This window comes from Lycium barbarum, chromosome 8 (assembly GCF_019175385.1).
Source record: "Lycium barbarum isolate Lr01 chromosome 8, ASM1917538v2, whole genome shotgun sequence".
Taxonomy (NCBI): Eukaryota; Viridiplantae; Streptophyta; class Magnoliopsida; order Solanales; family Solanaceae; genus Lycium; species Lycium barbarum.
This window is the reverse complement of record NC_083344.1, coordinates 124,364,040-124,384,284: the sequence shown is the minus strand read 5'-3', so window position 1 is coordinate 124,384,284 and position 20,245 is coordinate 124,364,040. Positions and strand designations below refer to the sequence as shown.

The 20,245-nt window shown below is 36.6% G+C and overlaps 1 protein-coding gene across 1 annotated transcript; it reads right to left on the bottom strand.

Moving 5' to 3' along the window:
- Positions 1 to 233: 233 nt before the first annotated feature.
- LOC132607129 (peptidyl-prolyl cis-trans isomerase CYP21-4-like) lies at positions 234 to 7,489 on the bottom strand. The gene is made up of 8 exons (XM_060320962.1): positions 7,331 to 7,489; positions 6,389 to 6,568; positions 3,723 to 3,762; positions 3,320 to 3,358; positions 2,824 to 2,909; positions 1,438 to 1,575; positions 1,187 to 1,337; positions 234 to 689 (listed from the first exon to the last, which is right to left on the bottom strand). The coding sequence occupies exons 2-8, from the start codon at positions 6,538 to 6,540 to the stop codon at positions 603 to 605; spliced, it is 693 nt and encodes a 230-aa protein (XP_060176945.1). The 5' UTR covers positions 6,541 to 6,568; positions 7,331 to 7,489; the 3' UTR covers positions 234 to 602.
- Positions 7,490 to 20,245: the final 12,756 nt, after the last annotated feature.

Here is a 20,245-nt window from a genome sequence, read left to right as displayed (position 1 = left end):
AATGGTTACTTTTGGCAAACTTAAAGAACAAATTAAACTGCTCAAGAATAGTAGATATAAGGGACTACTTCGAACGTATCCCCAAACATAAGGCACCATTTTTGTTATTTTCTCATTTGGTATACCTGGGCAACTGCACTTAGTAGAGCTGACTTAAGACCAAACAAATTCATTTTATAGTCTTGCACTTAAAGCTTTGTAATGTAAAGTAAAAGAAATCTTGCAACTCCTCCTGAAGTGTTGATATCATGATTCAGAAATGTCTAATCTGAATCTTGGATGAAAATCATAAATTACCTTCTTTTGAACAGTGTAATGAAAAAAATCCCTCTGAGCATATCAATTACCAGAAACATAGAACAGACGGATTGTTTATCCTAATGGAAAAATTCGGGGAGAGAACCTAACCAAATTACACAAATGGACTACCAGTATCCATATCTTACATCAAAAGCACTGATAGCTAGCCGCAACGTGTCAAATCTGAGGAATAAAATCTTCAAAAGATTTTTGAACCATTATAACCTGAAATCATGTCCGCTCATGCTGATGTCTGTTTCTGTTCATCGATGTTAAGTAACTGCATCTTATGGACAAAGAGTTCAAATTTTGTGCTTCAGAGTTACTTCATTGATTTGTACTGGTGTTTTGGGTCGATAGTGGTCATCTGTATCAACTTCTTCAATTTCCTGAATAGGCATAACCAACCATCAACATTAGGGTGCAGCCGAAAATGAATAAGAGAAGTCAGATAAGTTCATCACCAGGCTTGTCAATAGGTTTTTGGCCAGTTTTAAAATGACTTTTCATTTCTTGACGAATCATAATGAAATAATTACTCCCTCTGTCCCAATTTATGTAGCCCCATTTGACTCCGTACAGAGTTTAAGAAAGAAACGAAGACTTTTGAAATTTGTGTCCAAAACAAGCTTTACATGTTCGTGAGGTGGTAAATCTATCTCATAAAGTTAAATTGTTTCTAAATATAGAAAGGTGACAGTCTTTTTGGAACAAGACTAAGGAGGGCATAAATTGGGACAGAGGAGTAACAAATATACTCCCAGCACAGACTTGAATTTTCACTAAATATTAAATGTGACGGAAAAGCAGTGAAATATTAATTATATAACTGTCTCCCTTAACTTCTTTATGCAATAACTCATAGAAAAAGAAAAAGGATCCATACCTGCACGACATCTTCTCCCTTGATGACACGTCCAAAGACATTGATCTTGTCATTCAAATCTGGTATTGGCGCTGTCGTGATAAATAGATCAAATCCTCCATCTTCGTGTTTCACTTTGGAGGTACCAAGCATAAATGCTTCATGCTTAAGACTGAACATTAAGATTGCTAATTTAGCGACGGAAATGAGGCCAGGGAATCTCAAGGCAACTGTATAAGACACAATAACAGCAAATGATGTGCAACGAAGACCTTGTGTCCAGTTGGCTGTAATGTTTTCCCCTCGATGTCCAATCTTCTGTAGCTTCAGGTCTTTCAACTTTACTACCGTGGATGACAAAGTTCTTTATTACACGACTAAATTGCATCCCTTTAAAGTGGCCCTTCTGACTGCAAACACGTTTTATGAAGTCAATATTCTATCATGCTTGTTGCGCAACCAAAACTTTGCAAACGACAAACAGAGAAATAAAGAGACTTTTTTTTACAGTCAACCGACATGCACTTGAGGTTCTTATCTGTAACACAAAGAACTTTATGATGCAGATCCAAAACCAATATGTTCCTTAGATGACACACTTATCCGGTATTATGCATTCATCTCTCGTAATGACAACATCATCTTTAAGAATCCATGTGAATCATTAGCAAATAAGACCAGCATGCCAAGATTTTCATCATTCTAATTAGCCATCTACTTGAGGCAATGTTTTATTTTGCACCATTGATTATGAAGAAACTGAGTATACATTGTGTAAGATGGATTCCTAAAGAGGAATTAGCTAGCTGTCCATAGCAAATTTTAGAAAATCCGTGTATCTAAAGAAAATTTTCTCAAAGTTCCTAATCAAATGTTGAAAACTGTGGGGTACCAAAGTGAAGCATATAACCTGCGCATAGCTGAATTGGTCGATATTCATGAAAATAACATTAACAACATTTCATCAGCTTAAAATTGTGAATCGCCACAACCACAAATAGTCAAATTATCAACTCCCTGACCCCTCCTTAAAGGAGAAAAGAGAAAGGTTACAATGGCAAGACTCGGAGACTGTCATGGGAAGGAATGAAGAAGACAAAGATATACAGTCAAACGTTGCTTGATGAATCCCTCTACCTCTCTTTTCTCTTTTCCTTTTTTCCCTTCCAATATATCAGGGCGAAAAATAAAAACTGAAAAAGGTGGATTTAACATGTTGAAATTCAGCTTTTTATCGTAACTCCGATTTTCCAAAAATTGAAACCTAGGTAAGTGTTTCTTAAAAAGATACAAAAAAGACATTTTTCTAATCCTTCATATTTCTGTTGCAGGTTGTTTTGGACGTTTTTTAGGATCACATATAAACAGCCAGAATTTCTCCTTCTAGAAGCATGTGTACAAGTTAGCAGCTGCTGCATGTAAGGTAGGGAAGACATGAACGCTTGGATTCGTCTACTTAGAGAAGGTTAGTTAGATTTATAATAACCGGGAGTAATTTAATTGTCGTCTCCGCAAACAACCAAACCAAAACCAAAAAAGTTGTCTTGTTAGATCTATATGACCTAGGAGTAATTTAATTGTCGTCTCCGCAAAAGAAAAGAGAACAAAGTTTTGTTCAAAGAAACAGAAAAAATTGAGAAGTTATACCAATTACGCACCTGAAATCAATGAATTCATCAACAACGTCAGGAGAACCATCCTTGTAAAGTTCCAAAGTTATCAGGCCTTTCGAGGTGCTTATAAGCTACCACAGACGTAAACAAGTCAAGAAAGTCTAGAAAAGAAAAGGGAATACATAACAAAAAAGCACCGGAATACACATATAGCCAAGAAAACAGAGGAAAACTCCAAATTTGAAAGAGAAACAGTGGTATCCTATCATATGCTATGATATAAGGAAGATAAGTAAAGATAACTGTTCCCTTGAATGAAAACGACAGGTTAATATTGAATTATATCACCAACTGAGGTCAAGAAGCTAGTAGTATGATAGAAGGAGAGTTGAAGAGGATGAGTGGAGGGGGGACTGGCTGCCTGTCACACTTGCATACTCAAAGCTGGTATCCAGTAAATAAATGCTAGCTGAGCTGAGATATAAATCAGTCATGAAACCAGCTTCACAAGAGAGCAGGAAAGAGACTTTGCTGAACTTACAGCATATTTAGGAATATCAGATTTCTTCCGCTCTATAGCCTGCAGTAAAGAAACAGATAAATATATACATGAGTGCAATAGAATATACAAATGCAAATGCAGTTTGTAGGGTCTAAGTATGAGTTTTCAACAAGGGTGTGACCTAGCGGTTAATAAAGTGGTTGAAGATCATGGGAGACCAGGTTCAAGTCCCGACAGAGACAAAAAACGCACTGTGATTTCTTCCCATCTGCATAAACCTTGGCAGGAAGAATTACCCGGTGCCTATACTAATGGAAGGAAACAAGTAGCCGGTGGAATAATCAGGTGCGAGCAAATTGACGCAAAATGCATAACTTGGTTTTGCAACGCCCAATCATAAATGACCTACCTACCAAAATTTCAGCTGTAAAAAAATTCATACCTTGCTCGTTGATATGTCACCCTGTGCCTGAACAATTGATCTAGGAAGAAAACAAGAAGGTCCAAGTATGAGTAGAACAATATATCCAAATGCATCTTGTCATAAAATATTCAACAAATGTACAAGTGAGGCATTGTTGATTAAACAAAATATTCATCTCATATACATACTTCCTCAGCAATCATGCATTATTTGAGGTTCTTCACACCAAATATTACTAGGTGGACTCGTGCAGATCGGATCAACAATAATACAAGGGGACTCAAAATGAACTATTTCTGTTAAAATAAATAAATAGATACATAAGAGCATCCTATCTGTAACAGCGAAAACTTTAAATGAGGGGGTCACTCAATTTAACATGATAAAAAAGTTGCCAAAGGTCTTGGGTTCAAGTCTCACCGCCACACATTGGCTAAAAAAGTATTTCTAGTTGCTTAACCCAAACCTAAATAGTATGTGTTTCCTGTAAAAATATGAACTCCCCGTAGATAACCCATGTCTAAGACTTCAAGTATTCCCTTACAGTCATTCAATTCACAGTTCTCCTCCAAGCACCAGCATCCAAGCTAATCCATGGCTGCCGGTACCCCATTCTTAGTACAAAACCACCCGCCATCAACCGCACATTATTTTTACATTAGACTGTCATGTCGCCTATGCTAAGTAGCACTAGCCTAACATTAACTGTGTCAGGCATGGATAAAAAAAATAAAAAAATTGAGCAAGTTGCAGAAGTTACGATACAAGAATATGATACAGTTTATATTCTTATGTCCATAATTATTTTTCTATATAGACATAATTTAACCCAGAAAAGGAAAGATAGTAAACAAAGAGGACAAATAACATACTCCATCAATTTAAAAAACTTCCCACTATCAGAAAGACTCAAGTCTTTCAACACCAAATATTGATTATCTATGTTGCTCGGACTCTTCAAATATGTCGACAGGTGTGTGCTGGATCCTCTAAAAATAGTGCATTCTTGAAGGATCCAACACGGGTGCCACAGTATTTTGGAGAGTCCGAGCAACATAATTGATTAGGATAAGATCCACGGTAGCACTTTCTCATACATTCTATGAGACATATTTGACTGGACATGAAGTTTAAGAAACAACAGAAAACTTTTAATATATAAGCTAAATAAATATAAAGAGTAACAAAGTTGCCATTACTACTTAACAGTTATATGAGAGATGGTAAGAGGGCCACACGTTCTTCTGTTTTTCTCTCTCCTAATAAAAGATCAACTTCTATATCAAAAGGGGTCACACAAATCATGTTAATAAAGAAAAAATGGGATGTTAATAGCAGATACTGTGAAAGAGTCACAAAGTGTCTGAAATGGATATATCAAAACTCAAAAAGCTCATGAGAAGGACATGATTAGGTTAGAATTGGACACAGATACACGTGGTCTACGACAAGTTCTAATATTAGTACTCTATTCAACAAAAATACAGAACCCAAAATTAGGGCATCCGCATCTTAGACTTTACATACAACTATTAACTAGGGTCATGCCATACCCACAGTGGCTGATCCAGGATTTTCACTCAGGGGGTTCAGAAAAAACAACAAAAGTTAAACTATAAAAATAATATAGTTAAATATAAGTATAGGCCAAAGAAGTATTGGGGAGAGGTGATTAGACAGGATATGGCGCAGTTTCAGCTTACCAAGGACATGATCTTAGATAAGAGGTTGTGGAGGACCCAGATTAGGATAGAAGGCTAGGAGGTAATCTCGCTTTTTCTCTCGTCCCAGTAGTTGTAGTTTTGCTCATTCGTGTATTGTCATTTGATCTCTGCTTATATTTGTTGGGTCTTGCACTTCGATTATCTTATTTATCTATGGTAACTACTAACTACTGCTCCTTTATTTCCAGACTGCTTTATCATGACTTTCTCGCTTTAATTCTCGTGTTCATATTGTTTTGATATACTTGTCCCTATCTGACCTTTTGTCTTGTTCTCTCTTGAGTCGAGGGTCTTTCGGAAACAACCTCCCTACCTTTTAAGGTGGGGTAAGGTCTGCGTACACTCTACCCTCTCCAGACCCCACATTGTGGGATTCTACTGGGTATGTTGTTGTTATTGTTGTTGTTCTTGGGAATCGAACCTAGGACGCTAGAGACAATTTTGAACACCCTGGACCACGTGAGCTAACCTTTTGCATTTATTCAGGGTATTCAAAAGTTAACATATGTACATAAACATAGAAAATCTACATTATATATACAATGTAATTTTTTGCCGAGGGTATTTGGTTGAACACCCTCGGCACCCTCTAAATCCGCCCCTGCATATCCAAACACTTTGTCGGCTGTCGCCTTACTTTTATTCCAAATAATCATCATAAATAGTACGAATAGGGACCATTACCAACAATGCCAAGTTAAGAAACTCGACAACTTCCAAAGAGAGCTTTGCTCTTTGAAGCCAAGAACATTGCATGAGTTCAAAACATTGGAAAAATAGTCACTATCTTTGCTTTGTCAATATAAGTATGCTATACATCCATATTTCATCTAAGGAACTACATTGTTTTACAAGTCAAAGCTAACAATCAGAAGATAACCAATAATAACCAACATGAAACAGAAAACTTAAATCCTACAAGCTGCTATGACAAGCATCCAAGAAAAGATATTCACTGACCTTCGAGACCAGTATCTATACATAGAATACAGGGAAAACACCATCACAGCAACAATTATGGTGTATACTACAATTGTAGGGACACTGACACCACTTGGCCCCTTTTTCTTTTTGCTTTGCAGTAAAAGAGCTTGAGGTTTTATCCTTGCCATGACGCTTAAAACTCTCAAATATTAATCCCTGAAATTTTCATAATAAATAATCACAATTCAAGACAAAACTAGCATCCCACCTTTTAAATTAAGCCAAACAAAAAACGAAAGAGAATTTCGAGAACCCAAAGGATTCCAAAATATTACTCCCTCTTCCCCAATTTATACAATACTTTTCGTTTTTTGATAATCAAACAAGAAAATCTTTGACCGCAATTTATTCGTATGCCCTTTAGATATTTTAAATTGTTAATTATTGTAACTTAGAGTACTTTTTATATAGTTTCTAATATGTAAATTATTTTTCAAAAAAACTTAAAAGATTGTATGTCCAAATTCACAGTCTGTTTGACTCTCGAAATCCGAACTGTATCACATAAATTAGGACAGAGGGAGTACTATAATTGCCATTGTTTTAAACAATCAGAATCTCAAGATTCACAAGATATATTTACATTATAACCACCTTCTAGTAGCATAAAAGAAAAAAAAAATATGAACTTGATGTCGAATAATTGCATTTCAAGCTCAAATTTCATTGCATATACAAACGATTTGCAAAAGCAAACATATTATTTAGCTATCAATCAAATACATATCAACATCAGTTCATACAAGTTGTTTTTTAATCGATCTGATTTTTGAGCTCAAATTTGAAACTACAAAACTTTTGACTGTCATATTAATTTCTAACAATTGAGAAATTTCACTTGCTTCTAAACAAACCGTAAATTGGTAGCAGAATTGAACCAAAGATAACTCAATCAAAAAAAGAAAATATTGAATAAACCTGAATTGTCTGCGCTGGATTGATGATTAATTTTCTTTCTATTCGCTGTTTGAATTAGAAAAAATTAGGCAGTTGGTATACTATAATTTTAAAAAACTTTCTTTATACATTACAACTTATTATCACGCGAAGAAGTTTTTTTCGAGATAATACGGGATGGATCAGAAAGTCACTTAACTAAATTTTATAATCAGAAAGTCATTTAATTATTAATATTTTATTTAGAAAGTTATAAAATTTTATTTTTTAATCAAAAAATTACTCAACTATTAGTGTTTTACCCACAACATCACTTAATCTATTTAAGTAATTTTTTAATTATATTTTACTGCTTTTTATTTAAATCTAAAATTATAAGAAATTAAAAAAAAAATACTCATTATAGCCACTTTATTCATCCGCCCACTTGAACCGAGCCACTAAAAATGTATTAATCAAGACCTTTTATTTTACCTTCATTTCCTCTTAAATCATCCTACAAAATTATAATGGATTCCTCCACTACCTCTCTCTCGATTTACCTTTCATTATTTATTTATTTTAAAAAAAAAAAACTGAAAGATTCTAATATTTTATGTTTAAATTCGCAGTCAAAATTAAAAAAAATTAACTCTCGGATTGGAACTGTGCCACATAAATTGAGATAGCGTGATTATTCCTTTTGTTACTTCCTGAACATGTAAATTTGATGCGAAAAAAAATTAAAAATCAATATTTGTATTACATGGAAACTAAATATGCCAATATTCCTATTACCTTTCGTCTTTCGAGTCTGTTCAGAAATCAGAATAGAGAGGTATTAGAAAGTGTTAAAACATAATTCAAGAATAATTCTATGGAATATTGTAGAAACTTCTTCTGTTCCTATCAAAAAATTAACAAAAGAACATTCTAGAATAGCCTCGAAATGGATAAATTACTCGGTCCATCAGTTTCTCTTTTGATACACCCCCAGTATAAATATCTCTTTCGAATTGGACTATAATGGAAGGTTAAATCGAGAGAGAGGGAGATGAGGAATTCATTGCAATTTTGTAGGATGATTTAGGAGCTAATGAGTGTAAAATAAAAGGTATTGATCAATATATGTTTATGGGTCTAGTTAAGTTGGATGAGTTATTAAAATGGTTAAAATAGGTACTTATTTATTTATTACAATTTTGACTTTAAATAAAAGTTCGCAAAATATAATTTAAAAATAACTTAAATAGATTGAGTAACTTTGTAGCTGAAACACCAATAGTTGAGTAACTTTCTGAGTGAAACACTAATAATTGAGTAACTTTGTGATTAGAAAATAAAATTGAATGACTTTCTGAGTGAACTATGATAGTTGAGTGACCATCTGATATATTATCTCTAAGTTTTTCTTTTTTTTCTTTTTTTGTTACTTTAGGCTGGGGAATGGGCCTTGGTGGGACAAGGTTTTAAGAGAAACAATCATTTTTTTTGCACGGATTGGCCTTTTTTTTTGGGGTGGTCTTTAAATTTTGTCCCTCAAATTGGTGGTTTTTAAGTTTTGCTCTTCGCTTGAAAAGGTGGTCGAAAATATTGAGGTTTTGAATTCGAACCCCCGCTCAAACATAAAAATAAAAATAATTTCGCAAGGTAAGACTTTGAGAAAAATATACCTTATGCGGCATAAGTTGCCTTAAGGCATAACTAAAGTTATGCTGGATTCGGCATAGGTTGCCTTAAGGCATAACTAAAAGTTTGCCTTATAAGATAACCTATGTTGGATCCGGCATAACTTTAGTTATGCCTTAAGATAACTTATGTTGTCTCCGGCAGAGGTTGCCTTAAGGCATAAAAGTCTATCTTACAAATTGCCTCAAGGCATAAAATTTATGCCAGATCCGAAAGTTATGCCTTAAGGCGCTTTTGCCGGATCCGGCATAACTTTCTCCAAGCCTTGCCTTGCGAAATTATTTTATATTTTTATGCCGAAGCCGGGGTTCGAACCCAGAACCTCAGAGTTTCTACGCAAAGGCCAAAAATTATAGACCAGCAATTTGAGGGCCAAAAATTAAAGACCATCCCAAATGAGGGACATTGCGAATTGCCCAGAAACAATCCAGTTAGAGATTATTGGGCTTAGGCCTATACTGATGTGGCAGTATATGGGCCTTTCCTGATAGATTATTGGGCGTAGGCTAATACCAAGCAGTGGTACATGTAGCCGGCCGTATTCACGGTTTACTTTTCGTAGCCGAAAAACACAAATTAAACAGGGTTATACACGTATTAAACGTGAGTTACATTATACATATATTATACATCAACATGTGATTTTTAGTTTAAGTGGCTGGGTAGACTGCTATTAAGTTAATTCTTCAATATAGATATATTCCAAATATTGTCTTTGGAAAAATGCTTTAACAAGGTGGTTGTGAACTAGAAGTAGAAGTTCAGTAATTGCACCATCTTTTGGGCCTTCCAGCCAAGGGAATGGGAAATTACGTGATCAAGAATTTATAATTCAAATTGCAGTTTCAGGAGTTTGAATTTTGTCATTCTCAATTATTATCGTCCAGTCAAGTCTTTTTTATTTAAAAATAACCAGGCGAATGAAAAATATGAACAAAGAAACTTCCCAAAGAAAAATCTTTTTGGGGTTCTTCAAAATGGCACGTAGATGTTCTACCCCACTAAATTAGAGATAATTTTCCCTAGCAACCACTATATTACTTTTCTCAATTTGCTTGAAAGCTATCGGACAGATTGGAAGACAAATTCACACAAAGGAAATCGTATATAAACAAACACAAGTGACAAAAAATGTCAATTTCATTTGTCCGTGATTCATATAATCCACTTATCGCAGGGACCATGAATTTGCCTGCCAAGACAAAGCATAAGTCAACATTGAGTCCCTTTTCTCCCACTAACTATTTACCATAATAAGGTCATGTGGTCTCACGAATCTATGGTTTTAGTCCATAAAATTGAACACCACAAAATTCGATATGCACATGTTAATTTAAGAAAAGTATGTTCAGTTCGGGCTAAAGTTATATATCATGATAAAATTAAAGTAACATGTATATTAATTAACTATTATAAAGTAATCATAGTGTATATAAAGACACATATCATTTGTTTATTGGTTTAATATAAACACGATCGCGTGTATAATTTTCACTAAATCAAAATATACCACTCTTTCCACAAATTACTGGTATAGAAGTCATGATTTTTAGAATAAACACTGACCAAAAATTCCGCCCCTAAAATTTGGATCTTAAATTATTGTTGCGTGACAAAGATATTAATAATGCGAGTATTTGTCAAACGTATATTACTTTAGTCAAGACATGTGCTATCGAGGTTGAATTTGTAAAAACATTGACATTGAAGTGCCAAAGTATTTCTTTTTCTTCCAAGAAAAGCTGATCTCATATAAGATTATTCTGTTTCAAGGCTGGGGTGAGGTGTGCTTAGGTATTGAAGCTTATTTTAAGTTGGTCGTGCGATTTGCTTTTCTTAAAAACGCAACAGTGCCTCATTGCCCATTGAGAGTAAGGAGGCTTACATAGATATCTTTTGAGTAACTGATAATGTAGATTTTTTTTTTTACATTGATAGTGTATATAACTGCATTGCCGACTTGTTTGGGATGATGCATAGCCATTGTTGTTGTATATAAGAACCCACCTTAGTATGCATGGTAGTATTAAGTGTTATCAGCAATAGAGAGCACATTCCCTATTTTTCCCGCTCACTTCTCATTGGTTTTGTTTAGAAAACCAACGGTAATGGCAAAGTTAACTGAAAATGGTGGTTGCAGAGCTAATATGCTGGGATTTAGCATCCACTTTCTCATGAGCAGATGGTTCATGATCTTTGCTTCTCTTCTAATCATGTCAATGGCTGGTGCAACTTACTTATTTAGCCTTTATAGCAGTGAGATCATATCCTCATTAGGCTATGATCAAACAATCTTAAACTTACTAAGTTTCTTCACAGACTTAGGTGGTAATGTTGGAATGATATCATGTTTTATCAATAAAGTCACTGCACCATGGGTAGTTCTTTTCATGGGTGCAATCATGAACTTTTTTTGTTACTTCATGAGATGGCTATCAGTCACTGGACACATAGCTAAACCGCCTGTTTGGCAAATGTGTTTTTACATATGTATTGGTGTGAGTTCTCAGACATTTGCTAATACTGGTGCATTAGTCACTTGTGTTAAGAATTTCCCCGAAAGCAGGGGAATTGTTCTTGGACTGTTGAAGGGATTTGTTGGTCTAAGTGGAGCAATTATCACACAATTGTACCATGCTTTCTACGAAAATGATAAGAAGTCTCTTGTTTTTTTAATTAGTTGGCTTCCTTCTATTGTTTTTTGCTTTTTTCTCCGAACTGTCCGGGTCATGAAGATGGATACACAGGCCAACGAGCTGAAAATCTTCTAAAAACTTCTGTCTATTTCACTTGGTCTTGTTGGTTTTATCATGGTTATGATTGTTGTTCAAAATAAGGTAAGTTTCACTAGGCTTGAGTATGCAGGAAGTGCTGCTCTAGTACTAATTTTGCTCTTTGCCTCTTTAATTCTTGTCAGCAGCCAATATTACATGATCCTTCACAAGTGAAAGTTGTCACTGAAACTCTATCTTATGCTAAACTAGCACAACAAAATCAGACATAACTAGAAATTAGTAACCTAAAGCCAATTTCTTGCTTCAGAAACGTGTTTAAGCCACCGGCAAGGGGCGAGGACTATACGATACTACAAGCGATTTTTAGCTTAGATTTCTTGATCTTATTTACGACGATAACTTTTGGGGCAGGTGGGACATTGACAGCTGTTACAAAATCATTACAACCATTACAGTTGTATATTAGAATATAGATGATAGTATAGCAGATTTGTAGGGATTTAAATATTTAGTTACTATAGTTAGTTGATCCTCTACATGTATTTATACCATTGTATTCTATGAGTAATGAAAGAAGTTATTCTCTATACCTTCTCTCGATTACATGGTATCAGAGCACTAAGGCTCAAAATCTTGTTTGATATTTGAAGCCCTTCTCGGGATAACGCCTACGGCTGGGAGAAATCTTCTCCGGCGACGACAGTTTTGATTCTAGAGTACAAACTCATCTTCTCAATTTTGTCTCGACTTTGGTAGATTCTAGTCGTCGGACGTTATTTGGAGAAGATTTGTGCCTTCTCAGGCTCAGGTTTACACCAGGTTTTGTTTCTGTCGAAATTTTCTAAGCAGATTAAATTGGTTCGAAATTCCCTTTTCTGGTGCTTTTCAATCTCTGTGAGACTCAGTATTATGTTGGGGTTGTCTAAGTGTTAATCTTCACAGTTCTGTTATGTTTGATTTTGTTCCTCTATTTATTTAAAGTCTCCCTTTTTTGTTGGGATCTCAGATGTTTTGTCGGGGTGGAGTTTTCTCTATTGGGGTAAAATTGTTGCTTCTCTGATCTGGTGGAGTCCTTTTAGTTTTATTGGAGTGAAGTTCAGTTGGACAGATTATTTGATAGGTCTGTTTGGAGACTATCTTTTCGACTTGGGGAAATTTCAAGTTCTCACCAGTTTGCAGTCTGTTTGATATTAATTTCAGCATTGAGTTGAGGTCACGTATCAGTTTCTTGGCTTCTGAGGTATCTTTGTTGGTCGACTACCATCTCATAGCTTGTGGACATCCGTAAAGTACTTCTTCACTTTTGTTTGATTGTGGCTTGACTGAATATTGATTTAAAATGTTTGCTTCTAGTTCATCATTTGATAAAACAATCTGTGTTTCGGCAGATGAATTTGAAAAAATCTCGTTTATTCAGGAATCAATTAAGAAATCCATTTCTGTTACTGCTTTTGTCAAGTCAAATAAATCATGCCTTATCACCTCTTCAAATAAATGAGTGATTGATTCAGGTGACACAAATCATATGACCGGTAATCCTAATATTTTTTCTAGCTTTCATTTACACAAAGCACCCTCTCCGGTTACTGTAACCGATGGATCAACTTGTAATAGTGTTGGATATGGGACTGTTAAACCAACCTTCTCTATTACCCTGGCATCTGTATTAAATCTTCCAAAGTTAGCTTTCAATTTGATTTCTGTTAGCAAAATTACCAGAGACCTTAATTATTATATTTCTTTCTCTCCTGATTATTGTTTGTTTCGTTATCTTAAGATGAATTAGGTTATTGGTAAAGGACATGTATCTGGTGATCTCTACATTCTTGATGAATGAGAGTCTCAGTCAGTTGCCTGCTCTAGTGTCGTGTCTCCGTTTGAAGGACATTGTCGATTGGACATCCTTTTCTACCTCTGTTGAAGAAGTTATGTCCTCAGTTCCAGAATATTTCTTCATTGGAATGCGAGTCATATCGATTTTTAAAACATCACCGTAGCTCATTAAGTCCAAGGATTAATAAGCGGGCTGAGTCAGCTTTTGAGTTAGTTCACTCTGATGTTTTGGGACTATGTCCGGTCGTCTCCAAAATCGGGCATAAGTATTTTGTCACTTTTGTGGATGATTTCTCTCGGATGACTTGGATTTATTTTATGAAGAGTTGCTCTGAAGTGTTTATTTACTTCTGTGCCTTCTGTGCTGCAGTTAAAACTCAATTCAGTGCTTCCATACGTATTCGAAGAAGTGACAACGCTAAAGAATATATGTCAGAAGTGTTTCAGTCATACATGAGACAACACAGTATGCTCCGCCAGTCTTCATGTGTTGATACACCCTCTCAAAATGGAGTTGCTGAGAGGAAGAATAAGTATCTACTTGAGACAGCTCGGGCAAACCTAAGGTTGTTTGGAAGCACATGCTATGTTCGAGATGTTCGACCATCTGTTACCAAGTTAGATCCCAAGGCATTGAAGTGTTTTTTTGGGTAATTCTTGTCTTCAGAAAGGATATCAATGTTATTCCACTGAACTTGGCAAATATCTTGTGTCAACTGATATGGTATTTTCAGAGACCGCACCATTTTTCTATGCACCTCCCATTTCTACAAGTCAGGGGGAGGAAGATGAGTGGTTAGTCTATTAAGTCAGCCGAGTTTTAACAGAACCATCGAATGTTGGTCCTCCATCACTTAGTTCTTCTGTTGATCACCGCCCGACTATTGTACCTTCAGAATCTACTCCATCTGTGGCTAAAAGATCGCCAATTGTACAAGTTTATTCAAGGAGGTGACTGACCGATGATACTTGTCATGAACCAGTTCTGTCGTCATCTGATCCTCCTCCGTGTAATCCTCCAGAAAATCTTGACCTCCCTATTGCTCTTCGCAAGGGTGCGCGTACTTTCAAATCCACATATTCCATTGCTAATTTCGTTTCCTATGACCATTTATCCTCTACATCTAGATCTTTGATTGCTTCTCTAGACTGCATTTATGTACCCAAAATATTGAAAGAGGCTTTGAATCATCTTGAATGGTTTGATGCAATGTTAGATGAAATACATGCCTTAGAGGAGAATCACACGTGGGATTTGGTGGATTTACCTGAGGGGAAGAAGCCAGTGGGATGTAAGTGGGTCTTTACAGTTAAAGTTAATCTGAATGATTCTGTAGCAAGACTTAAGGCTAGACTTGTGGCTAAAAGGTATGCTAAAACATATGGGATAGATTATTCAGACACATTCTCTCTGATTGCCAAACTTACTTTTTGTCTGCTTGTTTATATCTCTAGCTGCTTTCGAGAATTGGCCTTTGCATCAGTTGGATATCAAGAATGTGTTCTTTCATGGTGATCTTCAAGAGGAAGTGTATATGGAGAAACCACCCAGGTTTGTTGCTCAGGGGGAGTATGGGAAAGTCTGTCATTTGAAGAAGTCTTTGTATGGCTTGAAGCAAAGTCCCCAGGCTTGGTTTGGAAAATCTAGTTAGGTAGTTCAGGATTTTGGGTTGAGAATGAGCAAATGTGATCACTCAGTCTTCTACCGACAATCAACAGCTGGCACTATCCTCCGTGTTATATATGTTTATGACATTGTCATTACAGGAAGTGATTATGCAAGGATCTCATCCCTCTAATCTTTCTTGCATACAAGGTTCCATACGAAGGACTGGGTCAATTGAAATACTTTTTGGGAGTAGAAGTAAATAGAAGCAAAAAGGGTATTTTTCTATCTCAGAGAAAGTATATTCTTGACCTGCTTGCAAACAATGGAAAGTTGCCAGCCAAACCTTACAGCACTCCGATAGTTTCCAATGTGCATCTTATGAAAGATGATGGCGATCCTTTTGATGATCCCGGGAGATATAGAAGGTTAGTTGGAAAGTTAAATTACCTTACTGTGACTCGTCCTGATATTGCTTTTGCAGTGAGTGTTGTTAGCCAGTTCATGTCAGCACCTACGTTAAAACATTGGGAAGCTTTGGAACAAATTCTATGTTACTTGAAAGGAGTTCCGGGACTTGGCATATTATAGAGCAATCATGGTCTTACCCGTATTGAGTGTTTTGTATATGCAAGCTATGTTGGATCCAAAATTGACAGGAGATCTAATACAAGCTATTGTGTCTTTGTTGGAGGGAGTCTAGTATCACGGAGAAGTAAGAAGCAAAATTTTATATCTCGATCCAGTGCAGAATACGAATACAGAGCTATGTCGCAGTCTACGTATGAAATTATGTGGATACTTCATCTTTTAATTGAAATTAGGTTGAAGCATTATGCACCAGCAAAACTCTGGTGTCATAATCAAGCTGCTCTTCTTATTTCCTCAAATCCGGTGTATCATGAAAGAACTAAACATATTGAGGTTGACTGTCATTTTATTCGTGAGAAGACTCGGGAAAAACGTGATTTCCACTAGCTACGTGAAGACATGAGAACAACTAGTTGATTTGTTCACTAAAGCGTTGAATGGAATTTGAGTTGATTACCTGTGTAATAATCTGGGCATGATCAATATCTATGATCCAGCTTGAGGAGGAGTGTTACAGAATCATTATAGTTGTATATTAGAATATACATGATAGCATAGCAGATTTGTGGGGATTTAAATATTTAGTTACCATATTTAGCTTATCCTCTTCATATATTTATACCATTGTATTCTTTGAGTAGTGAAACACGTTATTCTTTATAACTTCCCTCGATTACAACAACAATAGACAACTTAGGCCAAATTGGTAAGGCGTGACACTATCCTTCAACGAACATCACAACATTCGTGTCCTTACTCAGCATATGGAACTACCTTGGGCGTGTTGTCTCTGGCTTTGTATCCGAAATCTTTTTATCAAATTACAAATTCCCTCGTCTGTTAATGCTCACATTAGTTCTCCTCCTCTGATGCACTGGGCATCTTCTCATCACGTTCAGGGTCCTAAATTCCCTTTAATTGCTTCTGTCATAATGGGATTCTGCTTCAGAGCACAATGGCTGTTGATTTTTGTGATTGTTTCGAAATTATTTGGGGCTAAGATACTACTCAACTTTGTACAATTTGAGTGGTGGAGCTAGCCCTTTTGGTGCATATATACTTAATGTTAGAGTTGCAGGTCATTTGTATGATAAAATGGCGCTGAAACAAATGAGAGCTAAACGATTGAATAGAAGGGCTTGTGAAGGTTTGACATGTATTGGTGTGGTGTGCTATAAAATGGCTTTTTTTAGTTATTACATGTGATACGTTGATTAGTTGTGTTGTTTCGTTTGTTTTGGTGATTAGAACGAGAGAACTTTACAAAGGGAATGTATATAAGAAATTCAGAGAGCAAAGTGACTCTATTGATCATGATGAAGAAACAATGGTCTCAAAGTCATCAGTAATATCAGTACCAAAGATAGATAGGTAGTAGTTCATATTTTTATTCGTTACACCGTCTATTTGTCCTTCATATATGGCTTGGGGATACTTATTTGTTGTATTAGTAAAAGTTTCAACTTTTATGGAAATTGGAGTATTGATTTTTAAACTAAGCTGCTTATATACACTGTGCGTACCTTACTACTACCTTACGTGATCAAGGGCGGTGTAGTAGCTGCTACTAATATTCAATCACTTTAGCAAACCAAAATAATTTATATTGATATGAACTGAAAGATTACAACAGCTTTAGGGAAATTAAACAATACTTAAAGGATTACAATAGAGAATTCAAGGGAAGGGAGAATAGAATAAAAAAGGAGTGACTTAGGGGAGAAGAAGAAGAAGAATAGAGAGATAGGAAGATTCATCCAAAATTAGTCCCCTGCCTAATTCACGTTCCTCACACTTCTACTAACACCTAACAAAATTTGTTACCCTTTGTCCCATACGTAATCATTTAACATTATGTTTGCCACAATTGCCCTGCTACTCTTTCGGGTGGTCCCATGCATTGAATCCACGTTGGAGGATGATTTGGAAACATGAGCTGAAGTGGACTGATCGAAATCATTCATAACAATACCCTCCTCCTCTAAAGGAACCTTATCCTCAAGGTTCAAGGAATGGTCTAACAGCTGAAATGGAGTGATCTGAGTATTCGGCTTGCTAATGAATCTCTGAAGCATAGAGATATGGAATACGAGATGTATGCGCGCAGCTGCAGGAAGATCTAACTTGTAGGCAACCTGGCCAATACGTTTCAGAACTTGAAATGGACCAAAGAATCGGCGACCCAACTTATGATGGTGTAATTTTCTGATCGAAACCTGTCTATACGGTTTCAACTTGACAAAGACCCAATCTTCTTCATTGAAGTGGTCATCTCATTTTTTCCTATCAACGACTTCCTTCATTTTGGTTTGGGCGATGAGCAAATTTTACTTCAGAATGCTCAAAACCTCATCTCGGCGAACCATGTATTTTTCGACCAAATCATCGGAGCTGCTACCCAAGATATATCTGCTTAGCACAGGAGGTTCTCTGCCATATAATGCTTGAAAAGGAGTCATGCCCGCTGTAGATTGGTAAGACGTATTGTACCAATACTCTGCCTAAGGAAATATGGTGACCCATTCATGAGGAGAATCAGCCACAAAGCAACGAAGGAACATCTCAACACACTTGTTCAGAGCCTCAGACTGCCCATCAGTCTGAGGGTGGTATAAAGTACTGGTAGCCAACGTAGTACCCCGAAGTCGATGTATCTCCTGCCAGAAAGAATGGATAAATCTTGGATCCCTATCAGATACTATGACCCTGAGAGAACCATAAAGTTTCAGGATATGGTTGACAAAGGCCACAACGACTGATTGAGCCGAGAAACTAGAGGGTAAACCGACAAAGTGACCGTACTTGGTCAATCTGTCAAGGACAGTCATGATAGTAGCCTTCTCTTTTGAAGAAGGTAAACAAGTGATAAAGTTCATGGTGATTTCCTCAAACACCATTTTCGGAATTGGGAGGGATTGAAGCAAGCCTGCAGGGAGTTGAGAGGGATCTTTCATTTGTTGGCAAACCTGGCAAGAGGCAACAAACTGTTTGACATCCAGCCGCATCCTTTTCCAATAAAAGTTGGATGATAACCTATGGAATGTCCGAGCTTCACCAGCATGCCCTTAGGGTGGAGTGAAACTCATGGAGTAAATGTAGTCGGACAGGAAAATCAGACGGAATCACCAACCGCCCTTTGTGAAATAGCAACCCCTCTCGAAATGAAAATTCAGTAACATGGCCTTGTTGTAGTTCTGTTTTCCATCGCAACAATTTTGGATGGGAAATATTATCATCTCGGAGGGACGTGATGAAATCAAAGGTCTGGCTAGATAGAGCTAAAAAGAAAGCCTACCAGGACGATACAGGATGTTGAAGTCATAGCCTACCAATTTGCAAAGCCACTTCTGCTGTTTCGGGGTTTGTATGACTTGGTAAGTTAGGTTCTTAAGGGCTTGTTGGTCTATCAAAATGGTGAAACGACGGCCTAACAGGTATTAGCGCCATTTGGTTGCAACCTCGGTGATGGCATACATTTCACGGTGATAGGTGGATGCACGCTGCATACAGGGGCACAACTTTTGGCTATAATAAGCAATAGGGTGGCCAACCAAAGTTAACACTGCACCAATTCCAACACCTGAAGCGTCAGTTTCTACTTGGAAGGGTTGAGAAAAATCAGGGAGCACTAAAACAGAGGTAGTACTCGACAATTCTTTGAGCTTGACAAACGCATCATGGGTTGGAGAATCCCAGCAGAAAGAAACTTTGCAAAATAAATTAGTAAGAGGTCCGGCAACCTGCGCATAATGGCATATAAAACGTCGATAGCACCCCGCGAGGCCAAGAAAACTTCATAATTCCTTCACATTTCGAAGTGGAGGCCATTTTTGTATAGCAAGTACCTTACCAGGATCAACCACTAACCCTTGAGGGGTCAAGACATGGCCTAAATAATCCATATATGTTTGACCAAAGACACATTTAGAAAACTTAGCCACCAGTTTATGTTGACGCAGTAGCTGCAACACTAAGGTCAAGTGTTCTAAATGAAAATCCCAAGAAGGGTTGTAAACAAGTATATCGTCAAAAAACACCAAAACAAACCTTGGAATATAGGGTCAAAATACATCATTCATGAGGGCCTGAAATGCTGAAAGCGCATTGGATAAGCCAAAGGCCATAACAAGAAACTTATAGTGCCCATCGTGTGTCTGAAAGGCAGTCTTCTCAGTATCCGAGGCTCGGACCCGAATCTGAAGATATTCCGCTAACAGTTCAAGTTTAGAAAAGAACTGTGATCCATGGAGCTCGTCAAACAGTTTGTCAATAATGGGAATAGGAAATCGGTCACGCACTGTGATTGCATTTAGTGCTCGATAATCCACACAAAATCGCCATGTACTATTTTTTTTTCGGACCAACAACATCGGGGATGAGTATGGACTGGTACTGGATGAATTACGCCATCTTTCAACATCTTCTCAACCAAGCGTTCAATTTTTTGCTTTTGATAATAAGGGTACCGATAGGGCTTAACATTAATTGGGCCGGTATTGGGAA

What these genes read in the sequence shown, in the direction of transcription:
- LOC132607129 (XM_060320962.1), bottom strand. Translation starts at nt 6,540, where the DNA reads ATGGCAAGGATAAAACCTCAAGCTCTTTTACTGCAAAGCAAAAAGAAA. An exon ending in GATGAATTCATTGATTTCAG is followed by an intron (nt 1,576 to 2,823) that starts GTGCGTAATTGG and finishes ACGTGTTTGCAG; the next exon opens with TCAGAAGGGCCACTTTAAAG. An exon ending in AGGGAGAAGATGTCGTGCAG is followed by an intron (nt 690 to 1,186) that starts GTATGGATCCTT and finishes ATGCCTATTCAG; the next exon opens with GAAATTGAAGAAGTTGATAC.